This window comes from Lithobates pipiens, unplaced genomic scaffold (assembly GCF_037356315.1).
Source record: "Lithobates pipiens isolate NorthernLeopardFrog02 unplaced genomic scaffold, aLitPip1_a1.2 Scaffold_18, whole genome shotgun sequence".
In the NCBI taxonomy this organism is placed as follows: domain Eukaryota; kingdom Metazoa; phylum Chordata; class Amphibia; order Anura; family Ranidae; genus Lithobates; species Lithobates pipiens.
This window is the reverse complement of record NW_027507758.1, coordinates 167,412,111-167,423,071: the sequence shown is the minus strand read 5'-3', so window position 1 is coordinate 167,423,071 and position 10,961 is coordinate 167,412,111. Positions and strand designations below refer to the sequence as shown.

At 42.3% G+C, this 10,961-nt stretch overlaps 1 protein-coding gene and 1 long non-coding RNA gene across 4 annotated transcripts in view; one reads left to right on the top strand and one right to left on the bottom strand.

Moving 5' to 3' along the window:
- SHPRH (SNF2 histone linker PHD RING helicase) overlaps positions 1 to 2,579 on the bottom strand; it is a 158,463-nt gene extending 155,884 nt beyond the window's left edge. For 2 of the 3 annotated variants that reach the window (XR_013276661.1, XM_077486351.1), the window contains exons 1-2: positions 2,454 to 2,579; positions 49 to 679 (exon numbers count right to left, since the gene is read on the bottom strand). Coding sequence is in view for 2 of the 3 variants with exons in the window: in XM_077486351.1 (XP_077342477.1) it covers positions 49 to 660 (612 nt within the window). In the remaining variant the exon portion in view is untranslated. Of the gene's footprint in view, positions 1 to 48; positions 680 to 2,443 lie in introns of all 3 variants that reach the window. The other variant, XM_077486352.1, reaches the window with a different exon arrangement.
- A 174-nt stretch (positions 2,580 to 2,753) lies between these two features.
- LOC143990094 (uncharacterized) lies at positions 2,754 to 10,560 on the top strand. Its single transcript, XR_013277149.1, has 3 exons — positions 2,754 to 3,036; positions 9,317 to 9,457; positions 9,539 to 10,560. It is a non-coding gene; the product is annotated as an uncharacterized LOC143990094 (long non-coding RNA).
- Positions 10,561 to 10,961: the final 401 nt, after the last annotated feature.

Sequence of the window (10,961 nt, the reverse complement as noted above, 5' to 3'; positions counted from 1 at the left end):
AAAAAAAAAAAAAAGTGTAAGACTTTGACACTAAATCAAATAATTTACCTTCATTTCATCATGTTCTATTTGTCTTTGACAAAGTGCAATTAGCTTCTTTTTTTGCAACCATATTAAATCTTCAAGCAACTGATCGCCAACTGAAGTTTCAACCATCAGCTCTTCTGTGTTATTCTTCCTGCATGAATTTATAGTCCCCTCATCATCCTCGTCTGTTCCGCTTTTATAGGCGCAAAGTAGTAGCTGAGCTGACTGTGGAGCATTTCTAGTCAACGTAAAACTGTGGCCTTGAAAAATTGTTTGAGAGTGCAGTGTGGACTTAAAATAAATACTGAAAATACCTAGCAAGACTTTCCAAACATCTACTTGATGAAGGGAGTTCAAAATAGTAAGGTCAGTGAACACTTGTGTTAAGATGACATCAGGCTCTTTTTTACACTCTGTGCATAGTTCTGAACTAACATTTTCAGGTCCCAATATGGGAAACAGACTTTCAGGTTTGTCTTTTACAAATGAGAATGATGTACTAGCATCAAGATCACTTTCATCCACTTCTAGAGTTGGGTCATTCCTTCTGTCTTCATGCATGTTCCAGCATAACTGCTTCTTTGCTTCATCATCCAGCTTTGCTGGAGGTGCCCTTTTCCTACGACCAGCCATAACGGAAAGTTGTCTCGCCCTGCAACAGAGACATTAAATATTAGCAAACAGGAAGCACATCTTATTTTTGATAATTCTCTTATAATTTAATATAGAAAAGGTTTTCAAAAGGACAGTCTCACAATGCATTTTGTAGAATTTTCTGTATTCATTTTTTAGCAGAGAACAAAATTGATGGTTTGTCACACTGGGAAAAAATACACTTCAATTAATTGGGAAAAAAAAAAAAAAAAGAGTTGTGGTAGGTATCAGTAACTGATATCGGTGAGTAGGAAAAGAGAGAAAAAAAAAGGGGGGGGGGGGTAATCAGTGCATCCCTAATAAAGGATTCAGAGGTCAGGAGAAGGTAAGGTAGAGTTCTTTTTTTAAATCAAGTCATTTTTAATTTTATTTTTGTATTATTGCTTATTACATACAGAGATTTGAAAACATTAGTGGTAAATGTACAAGTATTTCATATAGTTGTAGTCATATAAATAGAAAAAGATTAGATCAATGAAACACTATATTAGATATATATTTTACAGAAAACATCTAACAAAAACAAAACAAAACAACACAACAGACATACACCTCTATATAAGTAAGGAAGAGTTCAGTAGCATGTAAGGCAGAGTTCAGTAGTAGCATGTAAGGCAGAGTTCAGAGGTCAGTAGTAGCATGTGAGGCAGAGTTCAGAGGTCAGTAGTAGCATGTAAGGCAGAGTTCAGAGGTCAGTAGCATGTAAGGCAGAGTTCAGAGGTGAGTAGCAGCATGTAAGGCAGAGTTCAGAAGTAGTATGTAAGGCAGAGTTTAGAGGTCAGTAGCATGTAAGGCAGAGTTCAGTAGCATGTGAGGCAGAGTTCAGAGGTGAGTAGCAGCATGTAAGGCAGAGCTCAGAGGTCAGTAGTAGTATGTAAGGCAGAGTTTAGTAGCATGTAAGGCAGAGTTCAGTAGCAGCATGTAAGGCAGAGTTCAGAGGTCAGTAGTAGCATGTAAAGCAGAGGTCAGTAGCAGCATGTGAGGCAAAGTTCAGAGGTCAGTAGCAGCATGTGAGGCAGAGTTCAGAGGTCAGTAGTAGTATGCGAGACAGAGTTCAGTAGTATGTAAGGCAGAGTTCAGTAGTATGTAAGGCAGAGTTCAGTAGTAGCATGTGAGGCAGAGTTCAGTAGTATGTGAGGCAGAGGTCAGTAGCAGCATGTGAGGCAGAGGTCAGAGGTCAGTAGCATAAAGTACAGTGGACAAAAAAGACATACATTTGTAATAGCAGAGAAAGGATGCAAAGGAAACAAAGCTCAGTGCTTAGCACTTCTGTCTTGCAGCAGCCATATAAGGTTACGTGTGTGTGTGTGTGTGTGTGTGTGTGTGTGTGTGTGTGTGTGTGTGTGTGTGTGTGTGTGTCCCTTCAAGTTAATGGGGCTGTAGACATAATGCTTCCTCGCCACCTATCAAATCCCTTCTGAAAAGCGATCAACCATATATCACACTTCAGAGGTCTAACCCAGCCCCAAGTGGCAGGATCAACAGGTAAAAAATAAAAATAAGTTACAGGGAGGACTCAGAAATAAAGACTGCTTTGTTGATGCTAGTGACAGACTAGTATATATGTCTGATTTAGTACAGTATATATGTTAAAGACAAGCACACGTATATACATACTACTAGTACCCAAACATTCACTAGCAAGCTCCAATCATCTCCAAGCAAGGTGTATTTATAAACAAATATAATTCATAAATAGAAGTGTATATACGTTGCAGAACAGGTAACAGTACTAGACAGGGGCTGCACTCCATAAACTCACAATTACATACCGCCACTCACTATACGATCACTGCTGGATTCCCCTGCACTGTACAAAGCCAAGCATTGTGCACTTCTCTTCCCTGTCAGCCACTACTGTGTGTACCGGAAGTACTGAGCGCAACCTAATAAAGCGGCCATGCACTTCCCACAGCTCAACCCCGCCCTCCCAACTCGGTAGCCTATCACCGCTCCTCACACACTCGGTCAATAACAATCTGAGATGCGCTGTTATGGGGGGAAAGCCGTGATTGGACGGCGGGTTAAAGGTCCCCGTGCTATCACGTGATGTTTTGTAGGCGGAAAAGAAAAGTTGTAGTTGTTGTGTAACAGAACGGCGTGAATGATTGTGTTCTGTATACAGAGCTTACCCTGTACTGCCAGTGTGCTTCTCTGTTCTCCGCCCTAGCCTGTATGGTGTAAATGGGACTGGTATGAACTGTGTGTACTCTTTGTACGGTCCTACTAAGGGTGTATGGGCACTATCGGGGCAATTCAATAATAAAGTACAGGGGGAAGCGAGAACCCCCTGAAAAGAGTCATGAAAGGACCAAGCTGCTTAAGAAAGGGAATTCATTTTATTGCATAATAAAGGTAATATAATCCATAGCTCCCAACTATCCCTGATTTGGAGCAATGTCCCTCTTTCCTCTCATTTGTCCCTCATTTTGGTCTGATCTATATAGATGTATATACAATGCACTTTTTATCTTTCAAAAAGTGTTTCCTAGTGCTAAACCTTTGATCCAAATTCTAAATTGCTTCATTTGTAAATAAATAAAAGCATATATAAAGGAATAGTAGTGGTTTAAAAAAAAAAGTGTGGATTTGATTACCCTTTTTTTGTTAATTCTCCTTTAAGGGGTTTGGCAGGAGGGGCGTGTCATATGTATACATATGTTTGTTAGTAGGTGGCCCTAATTCCAATCTCAAAATGTTTGGAAGTATGTAATACAAAATTGCAAATACTGTGTACCCACCAACAACACCTATACTAAATGGAAAAAAAAGACAACGTTGTTTAAATATAAGAGCAGCTGCATCATGAATAAGGCATGCACACACCATATACCAACACATTGCTAATAAAGTGCAAAAAGTGAAAATGGATTAACTCACAGATCCCGGTGGCAATCCCCATAGATCAATGTGCCAATACCGTATTGATTATTCAATAAGCCCCCAGCTAGAAGATAAACGGGGTATATGGTTTAGTTATCAACACACTTGAAATTGATCCCAAAGGGTTGCATGTCGCAAGTAGACTGATAGCTTAATAGTGAACCGATTGTATAACCTGTATAAGAAGCAACATGTTGGGGGTTATTTACGAAAGGCAAATCCACTTTGCACTACAAGTGCAAAGTGCACTTGGAAGTAAAGTCGTTGTAGATCCGAAGGGGACATGCAAGGAAAATAAAAAACAGCATTTTAGCTTGCACATATTTGGATAATAAAACCAGCAGAGCTTCCCCTCATTTTAGATCTACCCCTCAGATTTACAGCGACTGCACTTCCAAGTGCACTTTCAGTGCAATTTCACTTTGCACTTGTAGTGCAAAATGGATTTGCCTTTCGTAAATAACCCCCACTGTCCCTTATGCCACACACGATCAGACTATCAGGTGGACTTAGTCTAGCGGACTGTCCGAACGAGCGGACCTGCCCACACACAACCGGACTTTTCCGGCAGACTAGGTCGATTGACACGTCGCTGACCCCGTCACCTGGTATGGACTTAAAGGGGAAGCCCTACGCTGAAAAAACGGTGTGGGGGTTCCCCCCCAAGGTCCATATAAGACCCTTATCTGAGCACACAACCCGGCCGGTCAGGAAAGGGGGTGGGGACAAGCGAGAGTCCCCCTCCTGAGCCGTACCTGGCCACGTGCCCTCAACATGAGGGGGGTGCTTTGGGGAAGGGGGCCCTGCGCCCCCCCACCCCAAAGCACCTTGTCCCCATGTTGATGAGGACAAGGGCCTCTTCCCGACAACCCTGGCCGTTGGTTGTTGGGGTCTGCGGGCGGGGGGGCTTATCGGAATCCGGGAGCCCCCTTTAATAAGGGGGCCCCCAGATACCGGCTCCCCACCCTATGTGAATGAGTATGGGGTACAATGTACCCCTACCCATTCACCTGGTGAAAAAAATGTAAATAAAACACAACACAAGGTTTTAAAATAATTTATTGCACAGCTCTGGGGGTCTTCTTCCATCTTGGGGGGTCTTCTCGCTGGACTCCTCCGCTATCTTCTGCTCTTTTGCTAGCTCTTTTACTAGTGGAGGAGCCCGGCTTTCTTCTTCGTCACCGTCCGGGGGTCTTCTTCTGACTTCGGTGGTCTTGTCCCCCTCTTCGGGGGTGTTGTCCCCCTCTTCGGTTCTTCCCGCTTTCTTCCTATAGCTCTTTTACTAGCAGTGGCCCAGTCTTCTGTCACCGCCGCCTCTTCTTCTGTCTTTGGGGGTCTTGTCGCCCTCTTCGGTTCTTCTTGCCGGGCCTCTGCTCCTTCTTCCAGCTTTTTATTAGCGGTGGCCCGTTCTTCTGTCGCCGTCATCGTCGCCGCCACCTTCTCTTTTCTTCTTCTCTTCTTCCTCTTCTTCCTTGAGATGTTGACTCGATACTGTCTCTGGCCGAAATGACAGGGACGTGTTGTGCGGCGACTTATATAGGGACAATGGGCCGGGTCACCGGGTGATGTCCACACCCCTTTATGATGTCACAGTCCCAGAGGATGCTCACCCCCCCATGTTGAGGGCACGCGGCCTGGTACGGCTCAGAAGGTGGGAGCAGCTCGCTCGTCCCCACCCCCTTTCTTGACCGGCCGGGTAGCGCGCTCAGATAAGGGTCTTATATGAACCTTGGGGGGACCCCCACAACGTTTTTTCAGTGTAGGGCTTCCCCTTTAAGTCCATACCAGGTGACGGGGCCAGGGACGTGTCAATCTCGCCGATGAAGGCAGCGACATTGACTTCCTTCGCTAGTCCCGACTACCTGGAGCCGCGTTCAAAATGAACAGACTTTTCTCCATGTGCAGGAAAGTCCGTTCATTTCAAAAGTCCGGAGGACTAGCACACAGACAGCCGGATTGTCTGCCGGACTCGCAGCCCGACAGACAATTTTTGAGTCAAAACGACTTTGTAAGTCCGCCGGACTTTTGGGGGAAAAAATCCACCGGAGACCACGCACGAGCGGATTGTCCAGCGGACTCTGGTCCACTGGACCAAGTCTGCCGGATAGTCTGACCGTGTGTACGCAACCTTAGAGTAAATAGTCCACGTAACCAGTTACAGATATAAGCAGTTGGGGAAAACTAGCCCAGAGTGGGATCAATATAGTAAGGCAGTAGGTAGAAGTTCGCTACAGGTCAGAACAGGCATGTTTGAGCAGAAATTACACAAAGGACCAATGGTCTGCTCACCCAATCGTGACAGGCAAGAGTTCTATGGACTCAGACAGGTGTCCCAGATGTCTCCAGGGGATTCCTTTTGTGAGGGACCACACACTGTAAAGCCCCGTACACACAATCCAATTTTCTGATGGGAAATGTTGGCTGTCAGGCTGTTGGTGGAAAATCCGACCGTGTGTATGCATTAGACAATTGTTCTCTTCTACTTTATAATGGTATAATAATGAAGCTGCTTTGCTGGTGATATTCATAGAGTTCTGACAAATGTATTTATTATTATATTTTTTTTTCTAGTGATCTCCAGAATAATATTTTTTTTTCTAGTGATCTCCAGAATAATAGTTTTTTTTTCCTAGTGATCTCCAGAATCATTTTTCTTTTCTTTTTGTTTTTTTATAGTGATCTCTATAATAATATTTTTTTTTCTAGTGATCTCCAGAATATTGTTTTTTAAAAAAAAATTCTAGTGATCTCCAGAATATAAATATATATAATTTTATGTCAAGTTACCACAACAACATTATTATCTTGTATTTTTTAACCTCAGAGATACAACTATTTTGGTGTCCCTTGTTAATTTGTTGTATTTATGATATGTACCTGCCTACTCACAAACAAACTGTCCTTTTTTAAGTAAAACACATAGCCAAGTATTGTGCAAAATCAAAAATTTTAATTCAACAGGGAGCACAAGGTCATATCAAAATCAAGAGGAAGGCAACAATGGAGAAGCACTTGGAATTGGTGAAGAGTTTGTACCCCAGGGCAGACATCAATTATTTGACTGTGAGGAGTCCATTTAATAGGGAGCACAATACGATCCTGGACTCTGAGAGATCGGGAGTAGCAGCAGATGACATATATGTCCCAAGGCTGTGGTCTTCCAAAAGTCTGCGTTTTTTTCCAGACCACACCAAGCCCAGGCCATCGCTCTCAACAGTTCCTTCCACACAAATGAAAGAAATTAAATCAAAAATGCATTCTCTGCACCCAAAAAAATAAAAAAAATAAACTCAAATTAAACAAAAATAAAATTATAAATGATATTGGGGATAATACCCAGCCAGGGGCTTTGTTGGGGGTGTTGATGTTGCATTGGCCACAGTCCGCTATGCTGCTTTGGTGGGTGGGGTGGCTATGTTGTTGGTGGAGGTGGTGGAGGAGGATGATCAAATTCGCAGAGGTGTGTTTTAGGGATGATTAGGCCCTTCTTCCCCTTGTTCAGGGCCTTAAGGATGATTTTCTCACACATAATGCACTGGTCCTCCTCCATTTCTTTTAATTTATTTGCTGTCATGCAGCCAAAAGTCTCTTGGTAATTAGGGGCTGAGCTAATGGCAGTTGTTGCATGGCGGAGAAATGAAGCCATGGCATCATCCAGGTTTTTGTTTTTCCTGGCCCTTTTTGCTAGAGGGCAGAGGGGATGAACCTGTCATTCAGTCAGGCTGCTTGGCAAAGCCTCCTCTTGGCTTTGGCTGAGGCTGAGACTTTCCTGTGTATGAAAATGTTACATAGCTTTAGGTTTTTGTTCATCAATTACACACAATTTTGAGCTTGTGACTGTTGCAAATTGAAGGATAACAAATAGAAAAGACTATCATTCTGACCCCAGCATTTTTAATTCTTGTCCCAATCATTTTTGGCCACTACTGTCTATTGATGCCTAAACCACTTTGTTAAAAACAGAAATTTGAGATCAATAACATCTAGTTAACATCATTCAATTTTTGACCACAAATATGTTCAACAATGCTATACCTGGGTCAAGCTGGGCTCCTCCACATCTTCTTCCTGTGTTGAAGGCTCAGGGTGGACCTCAGGGGCCTCAGCTGATGTGGAAGGAAGTGTTGAGGGCGATGGCCTGGGTTTGGTCTGGTCTGACAAAAAAACACAGGGTGTTGTAGTACCACAGCCTGGGGACATATATGTCATCTGCTGATGCTCCGGATCTCTGGGAATCCTGGACCTTTTTGCGCTCCCTATTATATGCCTAGAGGCGATTCAGTTCGCATTGTGCGCTATACAAGTATTTCATTCATTCATTCATTCATTCATATTTGCTCCGCAGGCTACCAATTTTGGCCTTCAAATAATTAATGTCTGCAGTGGGATACACAGGCTTCACCAATTCCAACAGTTTCTCCATCGCTGCCTTCCTCTTGATTTTATTGGAGTAATCCTTGCATTTACCTCGACATAGACATGGCAGCTCCCAGTATTGCTGGATAAAGTCAGGGAGGAAGTCAGGGGCAGTAAATGTATCCACCATTTTATCTGCAAGACAAAACACAACAGACCCTAATGTCAGGCTAAACTCTCATAATCTTGTCCCAATATAGGCCTTGATCTATAAGCAGTATAGGCCACTAACCACTGATGCCCCAGTTTAAAATTGTACCTTTGTTTCAACGTTCCTTTGCGCGAAAACAATCTTCCATTCCCCACTCATAGATCATTACTACATACGTTACATCGACCGCGTGTTATGTCTTTATATACACTGCGCATGCGTGAAACACTGCCCCTGTCCTTCTTTCTAGTGTATTCCCCACCTCTTCTCTTTCTGGCCAGTGGGAGAGCAAATGGCAGCGAGACAGCAGGTGTGTGCTGATAGCAGCAACAACGAAAGGATGGAGCAAGACAGTTCCCAATCCAGGAGGAGCTATAAGGCCTCAAATATGTCCTTTAAAGAGATGGTGGACATCTTAAAGAGGACAGACTATGATGGGAATCATGGGCCATACAGAAACCCAAATGTCAGAAAGGCCAAGATCATGGCTAAGAAGGGTGGGTGAGAAGTCTGCACAGGACTTTTGGGGTACGGCAATGCAAGGATCAATTGAGGAAATGCTAGCCAGACCTGAAATTGAGGGAGCAAGATCAGTATAGAAAGATCAGGAAAGTGGAAAGAAAATTATTATTATTACTTGCGTGCTGGTCCGTGTGCTTTTCTTTACTGTTGTACAGTTTAAAATGCCAAGTTTTATGTTCGTGGACACAGGTATCGTTTGTGGGATATTAAACATCGTTCATTAGACCACTAATACGTCGTTTTTTGGGAGATGCGGGTTAACTACATTTGTTGAGTCCTATTTTGATTAAAATAATTTTATTACATTGTTGTCTAGGTGTGTTTGAAACTATAATGAAATGACAACTTTATTCAGTGTCAGGAGAGGACACTCAGCTGCTGTTTACGCAACTGGATGCAGGAGCACTAGTGTGGGACACCATAACACTCTTGTTATGGTGTTCCACGCAGGTGCTCCTGTGGATACTAGGGGTCTCTCCATGTGTGAAACTTGCCCAAAACAGGTAAGTATTCCAGCTCTTGAAAGGGAAAAAAATCATGCATTCAGCTTGGAACTCTGCCAAAACAGACAGACAATTGGAAGACACTTCCAAGCAATGTTTCATATTATTATTTCTAGCCTAACATGTCTGTTTGCTAAGTATACTTTTTTTATATTTTTAGTGGAGAAAATAAGAGGGGCATCTGAGGACAACAGTAACCCCACACCTAATGAAGAAAGGCAGCTCACCACACACCCTGAAGATGTTGATGCTGATGTTTAGAAAGTGCTGGGTGAAGTGGTAGAAATGGTGTCGACCACAGGTCAGTGTCTGAGACCACAGCTTCAGGTAATAAATGGATGCCTGCATCTTTTTAATACATGGTATGTTTTTTTTATTTTAGGTGATGTGGATGTTGTGGAAGTAGAAACTCACTTCAGCAGTGCAAATTCACAAATCCTGATCTGGAAGATTATGGTTTGTAATCGTCATTTGGAACAAATGAAACAAAACATCCATGATGTTCAAAAAAGACTGAGAAACATTGATATTTTAGGGAAAATCTAAACAAAAATAAAATTTTATAGTTGTTATGTTGTACGTGTTTTTACAGTTTTAAATGAATAGCAAAGCCAAATTTTGAAGATGCACACAGTGTGTCAACATGTGCTATCTCCCATCATGTATGCCTTTTGTGGGTGCAAGCCCTTCCTCCAAACTAAAGTAGGTGAGAGGAAGGGGTTGCACCCCCTAAACACGTCCATTGATCCCCCATGATGGGAGATAGCACATGTTGACACACTGGGGCTTATTTCAAAAAGGCAAATCCACTTTGCCCTAAAAGTGCACTTGAAAGTGCACTTGTAGGGCAAAGTGGATTGTCCGTTCTGAAAGAAGCCCCGGTGTGTCAACGTGTGCTAGATACCATCATGGGGGATCTTCCTCTTGCCTATTTTACTTTGGAGGAAGGTGTTGCATCCACAAAACATGTACATTGATATCCCCTGATGGGAGATAGCACATGTTGACACACTATGTGTTTTGGGGCTTTAGCAAAATAGATGTAGGGAAAAGACACACATTTTAGGCATGGGATCATGAGGGAAATCCAAATGTGGAGTCCCAATTTGTGTGCATCTTGAAAATTTGGCTTTTAGAGAGGTGAGATCACCCCATCTGATGAAGGCAAGATCAACACAGTTTTGACATACTTATGTTTCATATGGCCTTCACTTTAGCAAAGTCGAACTTTGTAAGTTCCTGAGTTGGGAATGTGTATGTTATGTTTTTAAAAATGCCTGTTTAGCCCCAAAAATTGCAAATTAATGTCAAACATAAATGTTACACCAAGATGTTGGTTTGTTCAAAAACCGTTTATAACACACATGTGAATGTGATTGGAGTAAAATGTTATATACTCAGCAATGTGTGGCTTCTTATTTCAATGCTCAATACCAGTGTATTTGTTAAGTTGGTGTAGTTATAGGGACAATGTGCTGTAAAATGTGCCAAAATCAGACCAGTTTAGGGACTTCAAGCAATCAATTCAAGGAGTTAAAAAGGATGAATATTTTTATCATTATTGCATTACATACATTAACAACAATAACATTGCGTGTGTGTAGCAGACCCACAGCACAACATATTAGTTAGCTGAAGAAGAGATTGTCACAACCTCATGTATCCAATAAGTTACATGTGCACTATTGAAGAAAATGGCCAAAATTAAAGGCCATTTGAGAACCTAGGAGACAGATAAGAAACACAAACAGTAATTCAAATGAAATATGAGTTTAGTTTTTTTTTTTAAACTTTTATTGTACATC